General features: G+C 56.5%; 1 protein-coding gene across 3 annotated transcripts; it reads right to left on the bottom strand.

Annotated features, from left to right (window-relative positions):
• Positions 1-199: 199 nt before the first annotated feature.
• On the bottom strand, positions 200-20508 carry CCDC157 (coiled-coil domain containing 157). Of its 3 annotated transcripts, XM_055147280.1 has the most exons (13): positions 20369-20508; positions 14352-14477; positions 11840-12097; positions 7100-7271; positions 6697-6768; positions 5753-6404; positions 4931-5008; positions 4485-4675; positions 2693-2869; positions 2398-2566; positions 1255-1394; positions 607-695; positions 200-522 (listed from the first exon to the last, which is right to left on the bottom strand). In XM_055147280.1, exons 3-13 carry the CDS (start codon positions 12085-12087, stop codon positions 267-269), a joined length of 2244 nt encoding a protein of 747 aa, XP_055003255.1. In that variant the 5' UTR covers positions 12088-12097; positions 14352-14477; positions 20369-20508; the 3' UTR covers positions 200-266. The 3 variants fall into 3 exon arrangements, with proteins under 3 accessions (XP_055003255.1, XP_055003256.1, XP_055003257.1); XM_055147281.1 differs by lacking the exon at positions 14352-14477 and having other exon boundaries at positions 20369-20504; XM_055147282.1 differs by lacking the exons at positions 11840-12097; positions 14352-14477 and having other exon boundaries at positions 20369-20501.
• Between the last annotated feature and the right edge of the window lie 48 nt (positions 20509-20556).

The raw sequence follows: 20556 nt of genomic DNA, 5'->3' as shown, positions 1-20556 counted from the left end.
ATTTCTGCCCCTTCTCCTGCTGCCCCTGCCGGCAGGAAGACAGGAAGCCCCCTCTGTTGGCCAGGTCTCTGCCCGCCAGTGACCCCCAGGGCTAGAGACATGCTGGATCCTGCCAAGCCAGGGCGGGAAAGACCTTACCCCCCACCCCAACCCCCCAAACGCAGCCAGTGTTGAGGCCGAAGTCGAGGGGGCGTTGACAGTCTGGGTTTTATTGCACTGATGAGTTGCCAGCCTCCTGCCCCGCTAGGCCCCTGGCTCCAGTGCTCCTAGGGCGGGTGGGTGGAGCCCACCTGGCCCCTGTTGGGCGAGAGTCTCCTCCGCAGCCTGGCCAGGGCCCGGATGGGGTTGTGGGCGCAGGTGGTGGAGGGCGTAGCCGAGGGGGCCACATCTTCAAGGGAGGCCCTGCTGGGCTGGTAGCTGCGGGGAGGCAGCGGGGGAGACCCGAAGCGGGGCTGGCCCGGCAGGGTGCGGCCCGACGAGCTGCTTGTCCGGCTTCCAGGGGAGACCCTCCTGCTTGGGGGCCTGAGGGAGGAAGAGGAGATGAGGCCACCAATCGGGAGACCCGCCCCGCCCAGGTGGCCCCACCTCAGGGAAAACCTCACTCACCCTGGGGAGGCCCTCGTGGCCTGGGTGGAGGGCGACGCTCCCCGGGCCCCCTTGTTGGGGGATGGCCAGAGCTGGTCCTGTGAGACCATCTGCAAAGAAAGGCCAGCTCAGAAAGGGGAAGCCCTGCCCCCCACATAGATGGGGTGTCCTGCTTGGCAGGGCGGGTGTCGAGGGGCTGGATGCCACCTCTGAGGGCCACCACACTGCAGGGAGCACGGGAAGGGAGCCACACTGCCCCCAGACCCATTTAGTTTTGTTTTGCGGTCACACTCAGCTGTGCTCAGGGGTTACTCTTGGCTCTGTGCTCAGGGATCACTCCCAGTGGCGTTTAGGGGACCATATAAGGTGCCGAGTTTGGACTTAGGTTGGCCAAGTACAAAGCAAGTGCCCTACCTGCTGTGCTATCACTTTAGTCCCTGTCCTTACACCTAAAGCCTTGGGCAGAGGAACCCCCTACACACATACACACACATGCTTGCGTGCGCGCGCTCGCACACACACACACACACACACACACACACACAGAGATCAGGTGGCAGGCTTGTCATAGGTCCCTGATGGGAATTTCTAAAGACTGCCTCTGAATGAGGGGGCTTCTTCCACGCCCCCAGCGCCCTCTCTCACAGGTGTAGGGGCCAGACTGCCCACCTTGAGGCCCCCCTGCTGGGCCACCTCCCGGATTTTGGACAGCATGGACTCAAGCCGCCAGTTCTCCTCCTGGAGGACCCGGATGCGGATGCTGTTGGCCTGTACTTGCCTCTCCATGTCGTCGGTGACATCGCCGGAGCCTGTGGGAATACGACATCTGGGATCTCGCCCTGCCAAACTTGTGCTGCGGGGTCAGTGAATCACTCAGGGCAGCCAGGCTGGCAGCTGAGTGCCCTTGGCCAGTGGCCCTGTGGCCTCCCATCCCATTTCCCTGAAGCCTTGTGACCCCTGCCATAGCCTCACCTGCTGGGAGGTGACCATGCAGCAGATTTGGGGCAGCACCAAGCACTCTAGACATAGGGAGCAGGGCTGGGGAGAGGGGCTGAGCGCCTGCTTCACATCTATCCAGGATGGACCCTCCAAAACCACATGATCCCCTAAGAACCAGTGACCCCCAAGCACAGAAGTAGAAGCACCCCCCAGACCATGAGATATGCCCCCAAAACAAAATAGAAAGACTTAACAAAGAGGCCTCCAGTGCCTTGCTCCAGAGGGCTGTCACAGCCTGCCGGCTCGGAGGTCCTTAGGGCCCCCAGAACAACCTTTCTCATACTTCAGGGCGACACCTCCATGGCTCTATGAACCGGGCACACGGCCACCCGCTGGTCTGTGAGAAGGAGCTGCTACTACCTCCCTGGCAGGGCAGCTGGGTGACATCAAGCCAGGTCCCACGCATGGATGGCCCCAGACCGGAAAAGACCAGGTAGCCTGGCGCCCAACCCTCCACTGAGGCAGGCGCTGGGCACAGCTGTGCCATGCCATCTGGGAAGCGGTGGCACGATGTCCCTATGGTTGGCCCTGTGGTGCCATCTGGGGAGATGCCAGGATGGGTGACAGGGAAGACAGCAAGGATGGGTGTGGCTGGGTGAAAAGCACCGGCCCCCGAGGGTGGGGAAGGGTCTTCACCTCTGGCACGGCCACAGCCCCGTCTACACTGAGGAGCGGGGAACACAGGAAGCATCTGTATGTGGCAGGGGCTCTGGAGGGTTGGTCCCGCCAGCCGCTCTCACTCTGCCTCACTGGCTGCAGGCCCCACCCTAACCGGGCCCCTTGGTGCCCCCTCCTCCAGCCCTGGGCCCCTACTTTGGATCTGGGCCTCGCTGGGCCTGTGCAGGTCTGGGAAGGCCACCAGCAGCCGCTCTCGCTCGCTCCGCTCCCCCAGCTCCCGCTCCAGCTCCGAGATGGTCAGCCGCAGGTCCGTGGTGGTGCGCTCCAGGTCCTGCTTCTCCCGCTGCAGGCTCTGCAGCAGCTCCTGGGGCACAGGGCAGCTCAGGCCGGGCCTGCGGGAACAGCTCCCCGCTTCCCTGGGGGGGGTCCTCCCCCTCCTCCTGGCCCCTGGCCCGCTGCAGGCCTCCCAGGGCTGGTTGAAGGTGCCCACCTGCTGGGCCTGGAGCTGGCAGCGCCCCTGCTCCCTCTCACTCTGCAGGTTCTGCAGCTGCCCGTCCACATGGGCCCTCTCGGCCTCGGCCTCAGCCAGGCTGCCCTGCAGCTCCTCCCGCTCCTGGTCCAGGCTGTCCAGCTGCTGCAGCAGAGCCCGCTGTTTGGCCTGCAGGGACTAGGTGGGATGGGCAGGTCAGGAGAATGTGAGGTCTAGCACGTGGGACAAAGGAGACTGCCAGAATGATCCCCCCCAGCCCCTCCCCCCCACCCAGCCCCCGTGCCCTGGTGCAGCACTTGCCCGTGTCTGGGCGAGGCTGAGTGTCCTTGTGGAGAGGAAGGCAGAGAGCAAGTGGCAGTCGGCCGGTTCTCCTGCCGTCCCCTCCCACACCTTCCCACCACCCAGTCTCCACTCCAGGATTCCGGGAAGGTCTTATCTTCTCCCTAGAGCTCCAGTGTCCCATCAGCCCTCGTCACTTGGAGCCCACGTTTCCTCACACCCACGAGTCAGGCACTGCAGGGAGAGCTGGTGCTCGTCCCCAACGCCTCGGGGACTTGACTTCGCCAAGCCCCAGCTGCCTCTGCCAGCAAACGGGGAGGGCTAGAGATGCTCCGACCTGCCATGGGTGGGGAGGGGGCGGGGTGGCCATGGGGATCCAAGGCCTGCTCACAGCAGGCACCCAAGGCCCCTGTGACTGTGACTGTTTGCTGGGAACCGAGGAAAGCACCCCCTTGGGCTGAAAGGTCAGGGCAATAACTCAAGGGGCTACAGCACAGGCTTTGCAAACCAGAGACCTGGGTTCGATTCCTGGTACCCCAGGGTCCCCCCGACAAAACAAAAAGAGAAAGGCTTCCCCGTCCTGAGTCAGGCTTGGTCTGGGGTCTCCCCTCTGAGCCTCTGGGGATAAGGCAGAGTAGCCCCTTTTTTTTTTTAAACAAATTTTCTCAGCCAAGTTTTTATTTATTTTTTTTTCTTTTTGGGTCACACCTGGCGATGCACAGGGGTTACTCCTGCCTCTGCACTCAGGAATTACTCCTGGCAGTGCTCAGGGGATGATATGGGATGCTGGGAATCAAACCCGGGTCTGCCGTGTGCAAGGCCCTACCCGCTGTGCTATTGCTCCAGCCTCCGTGAGTAGCCCCTTCTTCCAGGTCAGATATTACCAGATGTCTCTGGCCCATCACCCCCTTTATGAAAAAAAAAATTTTTTTTTTCAGTGTCTCCCTGGAAATCTACCTTTTTAAAGCAAACTGAGAGAAACTGCTCCCACAAATGCACTTCAGGTCACTGCTGGCCCCCAGGATGTTCCATCATTGCCACCTTGGGAAACCTGCCCTAAGGACAGGGCATCAGCCACGCGCCGGCCTCCAGGGCCTCCCGCAAGCTCTCACCGCCTGAGGCACAGCTGTGTCCTGGGCTGGACCTCTGCTCTCCTCGGGCAGGTGGACCAAGGCCAGCCACAGGCCTCCACTTCAAAAGCCACCTCCTCCCTGAAGCCTTGTCTGGAGTCCCGTAAGCAGAGGCGACTGTCCCCTGGGGGTCCCTGGAGTGTGTGCTCTCTTCGCCACCTGGCAGGAGCGTTACCGTGGCCCGTCTGCTCACCCCTGCCAGGTGGGGGGCTACTCCAGAGCAAAGCCCTGGGCTGCAGGCGGCGTCCCTGTGTCACTGGCCTCCAGTGCCTAACTCCAGAGAGATGGCACCAAACGGACACCTGGGCATGCAGGGGACCAGGTGCTTGACCCAGGTGCATGCCCCCCGCCACCCCTCTGGGCAGCCCTCTCCCCGGCCTCACCTCCTGGTGGCGGACCATGCTGTCGACACGGGCCTTCTCTTTGTCCAGCTCCGTGCTGGCCCAGAGGATCTGCTGGCTGGCCCCGTCCAGCCGCCCGGACAGCAGCTGCACCTGCTCCTCCAGCTGCCGCACCTGCCTCTCGGCCTCTGCCCTGCGTGCCTCCTCCTCCAGCAGCTGCTGGGCCTTGGTCTCTGCAGGAGTCAAGCAGTCTCGCGAGGGGAGGCCAGGGGAGCCCGGGCACGGGAGAGGGCAGCCGGGGTGGGGGGTGGAGGCGTGTCCACAGCCCATTTCTAGGCTTCAGGGTCTCAGTTCACCCAGTGGCTTCACACAGGCCGTGGCCTCCAGGCTGGGCCCTTCTCTGCGGCTCCCTTGAAGCTCAGGGAACCCAGCTGGAGGGCGCCCGTCCAAGAGGACCGCTGGGCACAGGGCCATGAGGGGGTCCTCACCCACGTCCTGCGTGGTCTCCCGCTGCTGCTTCAGCTCCCCCTCCAGCGTGGTCACCTTCATCTTCAGGTCACTTGTTTCTGTGGGAGCCAGGAGTGGGGCCCTTCAGAGGCGCCTGGGGCACTGGTAGGGATTCTCGTGCCCAGGGAATTGCGTAGAGTGGCCACTGGGCTTGGCAGGGCAGTTCTGGGGAACCCCATGTGCCCAGCTTGCCCTGACCAGCTGCATGTCCCTGCTCCTCAGGTCTCAGTGGCCTCCAGGAAGTCCTGGGAGCCTGTGACCTGCCTGAATCCCAGGGCGCTGGGCAGAGTCTACACAGCGGCTTTCATAAAGCCAAGGAGGCCTCTCTACTCAGTTCAGGGATACAGGACGGACACCCTGAGAGTCACCCAGGCCCCCCAACAGAGTCCCTGATCTCTCTAATGGGTCAACTTGCAGCATATGTTTTTTGGGGGGTGGTAGGGGCCACACCTGACAGTGCTCAGGGATTACTCCTGGCTCAGCACACAGGGATCACTCCTGCTGGGGCTCAGGGGATCATATCGGATACTGGGGCTCGAACCCTGGTCGGCTGCAAGCAAGGCAAATGCCCTCCCACTGTGCTATGGCTCTGGCCACTTTGTCATTTGTTGTCTGCTTTTTTTTTGTAGGCGCATATATTCCAGGCATTGGTTTGGTTCCAGGGACACCTGTGGGATCGAGTGCTAATGAGCAGCCTCGGAACCAGCTTGAGCAGCGCCCACCTTCCCGCTGCCCCTTCCCTGTGGCTCAGCCCCCTCTCCCGCCAGCGTGGCCCGCACACGGCGCAGCACAAGGACACTGACCTGTGAGCAGCCGCTGCTGCTCGGCCTTGCAGGCGACCTGGTGCCGCTCCGCCTCGTCTGCCTGCTTCTGCCGCTCGCCCTGCTCCTGCCGCAGCGCCTGCTCCAGCTGGCCCACCCGCTCCCTCAGTTCCTCCTTCTGGGCCTCGGCCTCCTCCAGCTGGGCCCGGAGGGGACCCACCAGCTGTGTGAGCGCCCCCACGTGCTTGCTGAGGTGCGTCAGGTCTTTGCTCTGCTCGGTGGCCCACTGGGCCATGGTGGAGGCCGGCAGGGGCCTGAGCCCCATGCTGTCCTGAACGAGCGGCTGGAACTGGCTGAGGGCCGACGGCAGGTTCTGGCTCTGGCACAGGCCGATGAGCACCTTGCCCACCTCCTGCAGGCTGCCCTGCACGCGGGCGCACGCATCGCAGGGCACCAGGGCTGTTTCCACGGTCTGGCAGTGGACACTCTGGGGCTCTTCCGTGGTGGCCCTGGCCGCAGAGTATGGGGACACTTGCCCAGGGAGGCTTTCGGGCTCCTGGCCGGATGGGGACAGGCCAGGCCCGGGGTCGGCGGCGGCCTTGAGGAACTTGGCAGTCACCAATTCAGGGCTCCTGGCTGGCTCCCCTTTGGCTGTGGGCTTGGACGTGGGGGTGTCCCCTGGGCTTGCCCTTTTCTGTGGTCAGGAAAAGAAGGGGAAAAGAGGTGAGGGTGACCAGCCAGGAGGTGACTGCTCCCCTGGGAACTGCCGTGTGGCCTCCCAGGATGTCTGACGCCAGCAGGAAGGGGAGAAGCAACTTCTTCCTGCCTCAGCCTCAATTTATCAACCCACACCACCCCAGCATGATGCAGTCACATGCACAGTGTGTGTGTGTGTGTGTGTGTATGTGTGTGTGTGTGTGTGTGCGCTCGCGTGTGTGCGTGACAGGAACAGCCCCAACAAGTCACCTCGTGCTTACTGCACTCACTCTCATGTCACCGAAGCTGCTCCCGGTCTTTTCCTTGCCATCTTGTTGAGAGAGGTCTTTCCCGCCGAGTGGCTGTGAAGGTTACCGGGTAACCCGTTACAGAGTGGCCACCCAGCCATGCGCTGAGATGGGCAGTGTGACCACTGCCAGGGGATAGACAGCAGACGGAAGCTCAGAAAGGCAGGAGCCCTGCCAAGGGCCCGAACCAGGGAGCCCAGCCTTGCCCCCTGTGGCCGGTGATACTAACTGGGGGGTCGTGAGGGCCTTGATCAGAGGTTCCAGAGGCCATTCTGTCCCTGGGATGGCGGGCGAAGGACCCACATGACGTGCTAGGAATCTGGCCCCGGGTAGAATGGCGGGGTGGGGGGTGGGCACTGAGGGGGAGGGGGTGCGGCAGACCCACCTGGGGGGCCATGGGCTGGTAGAGCATGCCCAGTCTCAGCAGGCTGCTCCAGAAGCGCCGCACGGTGAGCCCCACGGACATGCAGGGTCCCACGGCCCGGGCAGGGGGCATCACCTGCTCAGAGCCCAGGTTCTCCAAGTAGCTGGCACAGCTCTGCAGCAGCAGCAGGAGCCTGCGGGCAGAGAGGCCAGGGGTCATCTGGGGCCGAATTGGGCACAGGGGCACCCGCATGCCCCATAAGCAACAGTTTCTGGTTCTGTGAAACTGGCGCAGGCACCAGGGACTTGGGTGCCTCTCAGGATGCATGCTGCCTGCCCAGCCTCAAACCCAAGCCCAAGGCTACTTCCTCCAGGAGGCCCTCCCTTGGCCCTCAGGCTCCACTCGGGGGCATCTGCTGGGCCTTCTGGTGACTTCTGTCCTGCTGTTCCCCATTTGCTCAGGACACTCTGGAGTCCCAGGCCTTCCTCCCCCACCGCTGGCTCCCACATGCTCTGGACATGCTGGGCCAGTGGACGCTTTCCAGTGTATGGCTGGGTGCCCCTGCACACAGTGGGCAGAGCAGAGCACCCAGTCTCGGGGTGAGCATTCATGGCAGGGGAGCCTCACTCCCCCGAATCCAGCCAGGCTGAGCTGCTTATGCGCGAACCCAGTTAGGGCCCCAGCTAACCTGGGAACACAACCCTGGAGCCAGGTGCTAATCTCGAGCTGCAGGGAAGATAAGCGTGGATTTTCACACAAGCCCAGTCCGGTGAAAGGAAAGGTGCCACATTCACAAAAAGTGCCAGGCAGATAAGAGGCCTAACCCTGTGGCAGGTACAAGAGGTGTGTCCCAAACCCACTGGCCTCGTTGGGGGGATGTCAGGGGCTGGAGAGAGCTGATGAGAGCATGTACCAGTGGCCTCTGGGCCCAGAGACTGCAGGTATCTGCTGTGCGTGGGGACCAGCACATCATGCCCGCGGCAACCCTAAACAGCAGCAGGCTGGGAAAGGGTCTGGAGAGAGACCAGAGGTCTAGAGCATGGGCCTTCACAGGGCCATCGTTAGCCTGGAAACACAGAGTGCCATGTGGGCCGACTGTCCTGTCCCCTCATCCTCAGACCTGATCCTACCTGACATAAGCTGAGCACCTCCAAGTGCCACACCAGACACCAGCTGTAGCCTGGGTTCCTGTGCAGCGGGCAAATGTGTCCCCACAGTCTCCCAGGTGCACGGGAGGAGGGGATGGAAGAGGGAAGTGACTACTACTTTGGTGGTGGTTGAAGTGTGCTGAAACACTTTAAAGAGGTGTGACTTGTACCCCTAAACTATATCAAGGGGTCAGAGTAAAAGTACAATGTCTTGCATTCGGCCAACCTGGGTTCAATCCCTGGTGGTGCTCAACCCCCCCCTGAGTACCACCAGGAGTAATACCTGAGTGCAGAGCCAGGAGTAACCCCTGAGTATTGTCGGCTGTGGCCCCAAAAGAAAAAATATAGATGTTGAGTCTGGCTGCAGCTATAGTACAGCGTATGGCATTTGCCTTTCATTCAGCCAACCCGGGTTCAATTCCCAGCATCCCACATGGTCTCCGAGCACTGCCAATAGTAATTCCTGAGTGCAGAGCCAGGAGTAACTCCTGAGCATCACAGGTATGACCCAAAAAAGTAAAAAAATTAAATAAATCGAGTCATGTAAACTAATGTTACTGAAATTAAATACATATTAGAAAAGAAAAATGAACCAAAAAAATTTAATAGCGGTTCAGGAATAGCTCAATGGCAAAGTGCCTGCCCCTGTAGGTGTGAGGCTTGAAATCTGATCCCTGGCACATGTGAGCGCGTACACACACACACACACACACACACACACACACACACACACGAGCATGACTCTGGGCTCCCCAGTGCCATAATGAAGTGTGTACCCCCTGTAACCAAAATGTGCATGAACACCTCTAAAGAAGGTGACCTCCAACACACACACACACACACACACACACACACACACACACACACGAGAGATAGAATCTCAACCAAGCCCTGGGGTTTGTCACCTCTCAGCATCTCAATGACAGCAGAAAGAGAAGGGAGTGAGGAGTTGTCTCCAAGGGAGGCAGCCCTCAAGTACCACAGGGAATGGTCCCAAAAAGGTGGGGGAAAAGTAATAAAGGAAATATTGGGGCTGGAGAGATAGTACAGCGGGTAAGGTTCTTGTCTTGCATGCCTGATCCTTGACACCACATAAGGTCCCCCCAAGTCCCACTGGAATGATTCCTGACCACAGGGCCAAGAGAAAGCCCTGTGCCCTGCGAGGTGTGGCACAAAAGACCCCTACCCCAAAAAAGGAGAATTAAATGTACTTATAGGCTGGGGCCAGAGAGATGGGTACAGAAGTTAAAGCACTTGCAGAGCTTGCTGCCAACCTTGGTTCAAATCCTTGGTACCTCATATGGCCCCCCCAGGACCACCAGGAGTGACCGTTGAGGGGCTGGAGGATAGCACAGTGGGGAGGGCGTTTGCCTTGCATGCGGCCGACCCGGGTTCGATCCCCGGCATCCCATATGGTCCCCCAAGCACCGCCAGGAGTAATTCCTGAGTGCAGAGCCAGGAGTAACCCCTGAGCATCACCGGGTGTGACCCAAAAAGCAAAAAAAAAAAAAAAAGGAGTGACCGTTGAGCAGAGTCAAGAGTAAGCCCTGTGCACTGATGGGTGGGGCCCAAGCCTTTCCCTCCCCACAAATGAGTCCAGGCCTAGAGCACTGATACAGGGATTGGAGCACTTTCCTAAGATCCTGCCAACCCCATTTCTAATCCCCAGCACCACACATGGGACCCCTGGACATGGCCTGGGTTTTGGGCCCAAATCTCCCCCCAAACAAAAATTTAAAAAGAATTTTTAAAAAGATAAACCAATTAAGGGGCTGGAGCGATAGCATAGCGGGTAGGGCATTTGCCTTGCACGCGGCCGACCCGGGTTCGATCCCCGGCATCACATATGGTGCCCCAAGCACTGCCAGGAGTAATTCCTGAGTGTAAAGCCAGGAGTAACCCCTGAGCATCGCTGGGTTGTGACCAAAAAAAAAAAAAAAAAGATAAACCAATTAAGAGGGGCTGGATCGATAGCAAAGCAGGTAGGGCGTTTTCCTGCACACAGCCAACCCAGGTTCGATTCCCAGCATCCCATATGATCCCCCAAGTAGCGCCAGGAGTAATTCCTGAGTGCAGAGCCAGGAGTAATCCCTGTGCATCGCCGGGTGTGACCCAAAAAGCAAAAAATAAATAAATAAATAAAAATAAAACAATTAAGAAATGAAAGTTTCAAGGGGTGGGGTGAAGGAAACGGGGGGCCTGGCAGGCTGGGGAGCAGGGGGCAGGCTTTCCATGCCCGGGCACTCCTCACAGCCTGGACGGCAGGGGTGTTCTGGGCCTTGCCACACCCGGCCCCGCAGAGGGCACAGCTGGACTCTCCACGTGGTTACCCTGCCTTCTTTGTCTCCCTGCAGAAGGCTTGGGACCTTGGTGGGGCTGTGGCCTCTTCCTGGCAGGGCCATGGCTCGGAAAAACATCCTGTGCCTGGCGTGGGGACGCGGCAGCCCTTGGGCCGCCAGGAAAGAGCCTGGGATGGAAACTCTGATCTGCAGCTGTGGGTTCCCACCGCCCAGAAACCCTGGACGCAGCTGGCAGAGGCCAGAGAGGAAGCAATCAGAGCTGGGAGCAGCCGGGCCGCCAGCGCCTCCCTGAGGGCGGCCAGGCTAGCACAACAGAGCCCAGCACAGGTCACCGGGAGGGCTGGGACCCCGTGGGAACACTGGCGATCCATGTGTTTTCTCTTTGGGGGATGAAGGAGAGAAGGGGATTGGGTGACACCTGGCTCCTGGTGGTGCTCGGGGCTTACTCAGTGCTCATCCCGGCGTGTTCATGGGACCATATATGGTGCTGGGGATTTCAACCAGAATCTGCCAAGTGCAAGACAAGGGCTGTAACCTTTTGTTTTGTTTGTTTGCTTGCTTGCTCATTTGGGGTTGGTTTTGGGGCCACACCTGGTGATGCTCAGGGGTTACTCCAGGCTCTGCACTCAGGAATTACTCCTGGGGTGCTCAGGGGGCCATATGGGAGGTCAGGGATCAGACCTGGGTCGGCTGTTGTGCAAGGCAAATGCCCTCCCTGCTGCACTGTCACTGTGATCCCTGCTGTAACCTTTGTACTAGTGCAAGGCGGGTGCTGTGACCTTTATGCTCTCTCTGGCCCAAGGTGCACAGGCCCGTCAAGTTCATCTTCTTAGGGGCCCGGAGAGAGCATAGTGGCTAGGGTGCATGCTCACCATACAACTGACGTGATCACTGGTACCATGACCGCGACAGCCGGGCGCAGCCCTGGAGACCCCAGCCCTTGCCAGAGTCTTCCCAGGGTTCCCAGCAGGGCAGAGAAGCACAGCATCCCTGGGCCCTTGTACTGAACTGCGGACCTTGTCGGCTGAAAATCACCTTTTTTCACGTGTTTCCTGAGCCCTTCTTGGGAGGCAAAAAGCAAACAAACCCAAAGACCCAAAACTTAAAAGAACAAAGCCACAGTCATCAACTTAGGGGCCTTCTGCAGCTGCTGCTAGTTTCAGAGGTGGGAGCCAGCAGCCCAGGGTGACAGGGCCGGGGGCGAAGCGGACACTATGCAAAGCATGGGAGCGCATGCAAAGCCTGCGGGAGCCCCGGAGCCCTTGGAGAGAAAACCCCCCTCAAGGAGACTGGGCTTGGGGGCGGGCCCTCACCTGTCAATAACCAGCTCCAGCAGCACAGCGTGGGACAGCTGCGTGAACTCGGGGTCCCCGGGCACGTGGTCATAGTGCTCTAGCAGGGCCACCATGTCCAGGTCACAGGACACACGATCCGGGAACTTCCAGGAGGGGAAGCGCACGGGCCCAGCCCGAGAGAAGACGTCCACGATGGCGCCCTGCAGGTCGGTGAGGTCCTTCCGCAGGCTGTCCATGCAGGCCTGGCTGCCCAGCAGGTGTGCCATGCTCCGGCCCCTGGGGCAGGCAGAGAGCAGCCATGTGGGCCAGCGGCCTCCAGTGGAGGATCGAGCCTAAACTGTGAGTCCGTCCGCTGGCTCCTAGGCCCAACACCTGCCTGAGGTGCTCGGCACAGGTCTGTTCCAGGGCCTCCCGGGTCATCAGGCCCTTTGAAACTTGGCAGTGGGTACCCACAACAGCCCACTGGCCCCAAGCCCACAGTGCCTGTGTGTGCCAGGCCTCTGCTAAACGCAGGGTGGATAGAGCCATGAACAGGGAGCACCTCCTGTCTTTCCCTCCCAAATGAACCTGTGCACCAGAACGTAACGACCAAAAAGAGGTGGCTAGGGTCAGAGAGAGAGTACAGCGGGTGGGGCGCTTGCCTGGCATGCGGTCAACCCTGATTTGATTCCCAGAACTGCATATTCCCAGAACCCCCCAAGTCCTGCCAGGAGTGCTCACTGAGAGTAAGTGCTGAACCAGGAGTAAGTGCTGAGGACAGCTAGGCTTGGCACTCCCCCCCCCCAACACACACACACACACACACACACACACACAAAGACGTAAGTAGATAAAATAAAAACCAGCTGTCCCTGCAGGATAGGGTATACTGGGCTGTGCCAGGCCACTGTCAGCTCCCAGCTGGAAACTGCAGCAGCTCCAGCTGGGCTGCGGGCCTGCCTGCTCCAAGTTGATCTGCTTCCGCTCCACAGGTCCGACTCAAACCCTATTTGACCAGGGCTCCCTGCGGTCTGCCTCTGGTTAGACAGCCCCTCACCCCTCCAGCTCTGGGCTCCCCTCTCTGGCCCACGCACTGCCCTCTGACCACCATCAGCTACAAGCAGCAGCTCGTAGGCCAGGCCACGAGCTGCTGTATCATGTCCGTATCTGAGCCCACCTGCCCCTGTCCCTCCCTCAAGCTTCTCCTGTCCAACTCCCATCACCTGGATACCTCCTCACATCCTCAGACTTCCTGGGTACCATCTCCTTCAGGAAGTCTTCCTGGGATCCCCCTCTAGGTTGGGTTGACATCAACTCTCCATCTCCATCCCAGCTGAATTTGGTTGACATGGCCTTTCCTTTCCTGGCTAAGTCGCAGCCCTGCTCAGACACCTGCACGGACTCAAAGGTCCTTAAATGTTTAGTGGCTGAATGCAGAAAATAAAGAGAACCCCCAAAGGATTAATAGAAGTGCTTTGCCTTTGGGGGAAAGCAAGTCCTAAGGTATAAGAAAGGACAAGTTAATGGGGCTGGAGCACAGAAACCCAAAACCGTGAGGCCACTAGGTGCGGTCACTCGACCTCATACCTCTTCATTCTCAGAAATGGAAAACAAATTGTCAAATGCTTCCTTTTCAGCAGGTCTGACTTTAGGGGGGAGACTCTCCAAACAATAATAGTGAGTTTTGTTGAAATACTGAATGCAATCAAAGTGAAAGTAAAGTGAAATTTATCAGTTACATAGGCAAGGGGGGGCTAGGGGTGGTGGGGAGGGCTAGGGGTGTGGGGGGACGGGGTGGAGCTATACTGTGATTCTTGGTGGTGGAATATGTGCACTGGTGAAGGGATGGGTGTTCGAGCATTGTATAACTGAGACTTAAACCTAAAAACTTTGTAACTTTCCACATGGTGACTCAATAAAAAAATTAAAAAAAAATGGGGCTGGAGCAATAGCACAGTGGGTAGGGCGTTTGCCTTGCACGCGGCCGACCCGGGTTCAATTCCCAGCATCCCATATGGTCCCCTGAGCACTGCCAGGGGTGATTCCTGAGTGCAGAGCCAGGAGTAACCCCTGTGCATCGCCAGGTGTGACACAAAAAGAAAAAAAAAGAAAAAAGAAAGGACAAATTAAAAATTTATTTCGAAACTGAATCTTGGCATTATGGTGATCAGGGCGTACTCACTCTTGATACAGAGGGTCCTAGTTCTATGCATTCCTGGCTCTGTGGCCTTTGGCAAAGCTCTGGATCCCTCTGAGCCCAGCTATAAAACAGTCCCCAAGTAGGTGTGGTAGCTGTGAAGGTTTTATTTCATTATTATTATTATTATTATTCATATTTTTGTGTGTTGGTGTTGGGTATCCAACCCAACTTGGGCCTTGGTCCCTGGCGCAGAGGTGGAGAAGCAAATCCCGGACTCTACTACGTCTTGGCGTGTGCCATGGGGTGCGGGTGGGGGGGTCTGAGCCACCAGCCTCAGTGTTCAGAGGCCTCTTTGCTCAGAGGTGGGCAACCAAACTCCAAGGCCAGGGCCAAGCTGAGCCCTGGTCTCACCTCAGTGCAGATGTTGAATGGCAGAGCTGCGTATCCTAGTGTGTCCAGGGCTCAGGGTCAAAGGCTCATCATCCAGGGGCCCGGCTTCTTGTCTGTGCGGGCCTGACACCCAGCAGCTCTTTAGTCCTGGGGATGGACAAAGGGGAGAGAGAGAGGAGGTGGGCAGGCGCTCAGGATGGGCTTCCTGGGGGACAGGGCAGGGCAGGAAGGGAAGGGCAGGACGGTTGTCCCTGCTTCACTATTCTAGTTCTCTGTGTTGGGCCATATCCTGTGGTACTAAGACTCCTGGCTCTGTGCTCAGGAGCCAGCCCTGGCAGTGCTGGGGACCATATATAGTGCCAGGGATGGAACCAGGGTTAGCTGCTTGGGAGGAAAGCACCTAGCCCCTGCATTATTTCTTCAGCCTAATAGTCTAGTTCTGACTATAGGACCTGCTAGGTACCCCAAAGCTGCACCCCTTTACAGACAAGGAACCCCAGCCTGGGAAGTTAGGGAGGTCAAGGCCACTCAGAGATCTGCGATTCTTTTTTTAATTTTATTATTTTTTAATTTAATCACCATGCACTACAGTTATACAGCTTCCATGTTTGACTTTCAGTCATAAAATGATCGAACACCCATCCCTCCACCAGTGTACATTTTCCACCACCAATGTCCCCAGTACCCCTCGCTCCCACTCCCACCCCCCCCCCCCCGCCTCTATGTCAGACAATTTGCCTCTTACTCTCTCTACTTTGGGGCATTACGGTTTGTGATACAGAAACTGAGAGGCCATCATGTTTAGTCCTTCATCTACTTTCAGCACACATCTCCCCTCCTGAGCGATCCCTCCAACCACCACTGACTTAGTGACCCCTTCTCTACCCCAGCTGCCTTCTCCCCCCGAGCTGTGATTCTTGAGTCCAGCATCACAGCTCTATCCTCATGCCAACTTGCCTCTAGAGGAGATTGTCTAAAACACAAATATAACATGTGAGCCACATATGGCATTTAACATTTTCTGCTAGGCATACTTTAAAACAAAAAAAGAAACCTGTAGGGGCTAGAGAGAGAGGAGAGAGGGAGGGAGGGAAAGGGGAGAGAGCGAGGGTGAATGTACAGGGATTAAGGCACTTGCCTTGCGATCTCTGGGTGCTGTTCCAAATCTCTCCCCAACAAAGAAATAATTAAGTTGAAATGAACGAAGCATTTTGTTTAGCTGGGGCTATAGCTCAGCAGCAGACCACTCATCTTGCATGTGCAATCCCTCAAACTCATGTGTGTGAGTGTATGTATGTTAGGGGATGTGTGTGGGATTGAGCTTATCAAAAAAAGTGTGTTAGGCCAGAAAGACAGCTCAGTGCTAATAGTTGAACATAAGCATTCTATGTGAGAGACCTAATTTCAATCCCTGAAACTGCATGGGTGGTCCTAAAACTGAAAAAAAAAAGAAGTTTAATATACCCCAAATAGTATCAATTTCACCTGAAGTCAATATAAAATTATCATTATTTTTTAGGGGAGCCACACCTGGAGGGGTATAGGACTTACCCCTGGCTCTGCACTCAGGGGTCACTAATTCCTGGCAGTGCTTAGGGGACCATAAGGGGTGCCAGAGATCAGCCACAGGAAGGCCAATACTCTACCCTTTCTACTAACTTCTGGTCCCAGGAGATTTTCTTTTTAACAGTAAGTCTCAGAATCCAGTGTCTAGCTGGGTTTTTTTTTTTTTTGGGGGGGAGGCACCCCTAGTAGTGCTCAGGGGCTACTTCCAGCTCAGAGCTCAGTGCATCCCCTGGCAGTGCTCAGAGTGTGGTGCTGAGGGCTGAGCCTAGTGCTCCTGCAGGCAAGTATGTGGTCAGCACACTGAGCCATCTCTCTGGCCCTCCTTGAGCACCACTAGGTGTGACCCAAAACCAAAAAACAACAACAACAAACTATATATAGTGTCTATTTGATATTTATAGCACATCTCGATCTGTACTGGCAGCCACTTGGCAATGTACCACTAGATGGGCTGGCAGCAGTTGAGTGGACAGTACAGGCATAGAGGGTCAGCTGCTGTGGGTTATTCGCGCAACAAATGCGTATCTGCCAAATGATGGACACTGTCGATAATAGAGCCGCTGAGCTGGAGAGAGAGCTCTATGGGCTGAATGTTTGCTCTGTATGTAGGAGGCCTGGGTGTGATCCCCAGAACCACTTGATTCCTCAAGCACAGAGCCAGGAGTGACCCCTACGCACTGCCAGGTATGGCCTAGCTGCCTTTACTCCGACCCCCCAAAAAAGCATGGGAACACGGAGGGTAGAGAGGGCTCTGACCTCCGGGAACCACCAGCCTGAGGGCTCGCTGCAAGCAGGGTTCTCAGCTGTGCCAGCTCTCAGTGCCCTCCCCATGTGGGGTTTGCCCCCTGACACACAGAGACCCATATCCTGCACCCGTGTTGTCTGGGCAACCGCCTCTCATGAAATAACAGGGCCCACGAGATTTCATGTCTCCTGGGGCTTGAGGCAGAAACAAACAGGGGGAAAAAAAAGAACCAAACATGGGTTTGCTTCCTGCATTGGGAGGAAGGAAATCAAGCAAGCAAGCCCACCCTGGACCGAGGCATCTGCAGGGGGTAAAGCACCTGGAGCTTGCTTGTGACATCAAGAAACACTGACATGGCCACTGCAAAGAATACCGCTGCCCCCGAGGCCACACTGATACCAATTTCTGCTAGTTTCCCATTCTGATAAACAAAGGCAATGTCAAAGGATCAAAACCAGAAATGGGGGCCAGAGGGACAGAAGAGCAGGTAAGGCACTTGCCTTGCGTGCAGCCTGTGTAGGTTTGATCCCCAGTGCCACATATGGTCCCTGGAGCACCACTGGGAGCTATCCCTGAATGCAGAGCCAGGAGTAAACCTTGAGCACCACTAGGTGTGACCCAAAACCAAAAAACAATAACGACAAACTATATATAGCCAGAGATATGCTATAGAGCTTAAGGCATTTGCCTTGCACACAGCCAACCTCAGTTTGATCCCTGATACCAGTTGGATACCTGAGCATCACCTGCTGCTGCCCTTGATGCCCTGAATGCTACTGGGATGGCCCAGGTAATCCCTGGCACTGCAGGGCCTGAGCAGCACTGCATCCTTAGGCCTTTGCAGTGAACGGCAAGCCCCATTGGCTGAGGACTGCCAGGAGGTGGCCCCTGCCTCTGGGCTCCCAGAGCACCACTTTGAGGAGGCTCCCCAAAATCCAAAATAGGGTCTGGAGTGATAGTACAGAGGGAAGGGCATTTGCCTTGCACTCAGCCAACTCAAGTCCAATCTCCAGCATCCTATATGGTTCCCTAAGCTCGCCAGAAGTAATCCCTGAGCATAGCCAGATATGACCACAAAACCGCAAAAAATAACCAATTCAAAACAGGAGCAACAGATATGGCTGTAATCAACATATGGTGTTTGCCTAGCACATGGCCAATCTTGGTTCAATTCCCAGCACTCCGTATGGCTTACAAGGTGTGATCCCTGAATGCAGGGCCAGGAGTAAGCCCTCAGCATTGCCAGGTATGGCCCCCAAACAAACAAGAAACCTAAAACATATAAAAGAAGGGGTAGGGAGATAGTTCAAAAGAACACAGGCTTTGCACGTGGGAGGCCTGGGTTCTGACCTTGACACTACATAGTTCCTTGAGAACTTCCAGGAGCAACTCCCAAGAATGACCGAGAAGGCACCCCCAAGCACCAAAGTTTGGGGCAGGGAGACGGGAGGAACCTTGAGTCACTGGTGGACGACACTGACCCTGGTGCAGGTCTGGAGTTGGCTCACTGACAGCCTGAAACTCTGTTACTAATAGCTTTGTAAAGCACAGTGAATAAAAACAAAATAATGTTTTAAAAGTCAAAAGTCAGCTTAAGGGGCCAGAGCAATAGTACACTGGGTAGGGAACTTGTATGTCTTACATGTGGCAGACCGGGGTTTGATCCCCAGCATCCCATATGGTGCCTTGTGAGCTACTAGGAGTGATCCCTGAGCATAGATCCAGGAGTAGGCCCTAAGCATCGCTGGTCTGGCTCAAAACAAAGGTTTTCCTTAGTTTTTATTATTATTATTATTTGCTTTTTGGGTCACACCCAGCGATGCACAGGGGTTACTCCTGGCTCTGCACTCAGAAATTACCCTTGGCGGTGCTCAGGGGACCATATGGGATGCTGGGATTCGAACCCGGGTTGGCCACGTGCAAGGCAAATGCCTTACCTGCTGTGCTATCGCCCCAGCCCCGGTTTTCCTTTGTTTTGAAATAACAAAGTTATTTCTTCTGAACGTAGGCGTTCTAGCACACTGAAGCATAGCATGAAGGGCAGGGGAGACAGCTCACAGGGCAGGAGAGCATATTCTGCATACAGGAACTCCAGGTTCAGTCCTAGCACTGTCTGATCTACCAAGAACTTTCCTGCACTCTCTGAGTACTGCAGGATAACTCTCCCACCTACAACCACACACACACACACACACAAAAGTAGTCAAGGTCTGAGAACCACTAAGTATGTGTCAAGAGAAGGAGAAGCTGACAAGGGCTTTCTCTGCAGAAGCTGGTATGAGCAGAGTCCTCAGCCTGCATCTGTCCCTCCTGCCACTTTCCTGACATCACCCAGATAACAGCACTGAGCCACCATGCCCCGAAGAAGACAAAGCAAAGAAAACTGCCTCTCCTTGGCTCCAATGAGCTCAATGTGGATTCTGACTCACAAGAAGGGCAAGAGGGGCTGGAGTGATAGCATAGCGGATAGGGCGTTTGCCTTGCACGCGGCCAACCCGGGTTCAAATCCCAGCATCCCATATGGTCCCCTGAGCACCGCCAGGAGTAATTCCTGAGTGCAAAGCCAGGAGTAACTCCTGTGCATCGCCGGGTGTGACCCAAAAAGCAAAAAAAAATAAATAAATAAAATAAGGGCAAGAGACTGTTCTTCATGCTCAGCATACAAGTCCTTTCTCTCTCTGGGTCCTAGGACCCTGCCGATCTGGTCAAGATGATGCCTAATTCTGGCCAGTGTGCTTGCTGTGAAGTTCAAGATCACCACTGAGAAAACGTTTTTAGAACACTAAAATTTTATGTAGTGGCAGCTGTCAGTCTCTCAGCTCACTGTGAGATCACTGGGCTACTGAGGGAGCTGAGGAAGACAAAGTATAAATGTAGAGAAATGTAGGGATTCTGGTGTGGTATCTTACCCCACCAACTCTGAACCTCACCTTCCTCATTTGCAAGTAACTTCTTCTTTTTCTCTCTTTTTTTTGAGCCACACCCAGAGGTGCTCAGGGCTAACTCCTGGCTCTAGGTTCAAGGATCACTCCTGGTAGGTTCAGTGGACCATATGGGGTTCTGGGGATGGAACCCAGATCTGCCATGTGCAAGGCAAGCGCCCCACATGCTCTACTACCGCTCCAGGCCCTGTAAACAACTTCTTACCAGAAACAAATGGTGTAAAGCAGTGAGTATTTCACACCGTTGGGTAATGTGATTGTTCAACAAGTAAATCCTAGTATTATTACTTTGCATTAATAATAGTGCCATAAAATGCTATAGATATTTGCGTGGAAGAGCCATGGGGAGAACTTGGAAAAGTAGTTCTTCCAATTACTCTTTCATTTCGCAGATGAGAAAACTCCCATTTTCTGGAGCTCGGTAGGAGGGGAGAGGGGCCAGGGAGAAGAGTATCCGCGAGAGGAAGGCGAGATGTGAAACATATGCCGGGAGGTACCGGGGTAGTGAGCAGTGAAGTCTACAGAAGCAGCTAGTTGGAGATGCTCCCGAGGGCTGGAGACAGACTCAAGGGAATGAGGGCTGGCACTTGGAAGGGGGCTCCGGAGAAGCTGAGCCTGAAGCTTCAGGACACTGAGGTGCGCTCTCCAAAGTGAGCGTCCAATTTGGTGGAAGCGGGGACCCTGGAAGGCTGGGTCCGAGGGAGCAAGAAAGTGACCGGTGGAGTAAAGGGAGCAAGGCAAAAGGGAGGGTGCGGGAGGCGTTCGGCGGGTGGAGAACGTCTCACCAGTCTCAGGCGTCGCAGCTTCAGCCCCTGGGTCTGGTCGGCTCATCGAACTGACGCCGGCTGGCTCGCTGGCCGCCGCTGGAATCCCCAGCAAACCCTAGCCTGGCGCCCTGGTCGCTGCCATGGCAACGGCGTCGTCCTCAGCCCCGCCCTCCACGAGGACCGGAACACGTCACGGCAGAGGGGGC

Source organism: Sorex araneus, chromosome 9 (genome assembly GCF_027595985.1).
Source record: "Sorex araneus isolate mSorAra2 chromosome 9, mSorAra2.pri, whole genome shotgun sequence".
Classification (NCBI taxonomy): Eukaryota; Metazoa; Chordata; class Mammalia; order Eulipotyphla; family Soricidae; genus Sorex; species Sorex araneus.
This window is presented reverse-complemented; position numbering and strand designations above follow the sequence as displayed.

What these genes read in the sequence shown, in the direction of transcription:
- CCDC157 (XM_055147280.1), bottom strand. Translation starts at nt 12,087, where the DNA reads ATGGCACACCTGCTGGGCAGCCAGGCCTGCATGGACAGCCTGCGGAAG. An exon ending in CTGGAGCTGGTTATTGACAG is followed by an intron (nt 7,272 to 11,839) that starts GTGAGGGCCCGC and finishes CTCTGCCCGCAG; the next exon opens with GCTCCTGCTGCTGCTGCAGA. An exon ending in ACCAGCCCATGGCCCCCCAG is followed by an intron (nt 6,769 to 7,099) that starts GTGGGTCTGCCG and finishes TAACCTTCACAG; the next exon opens with CCACTCGGCGGGAAAGACCT.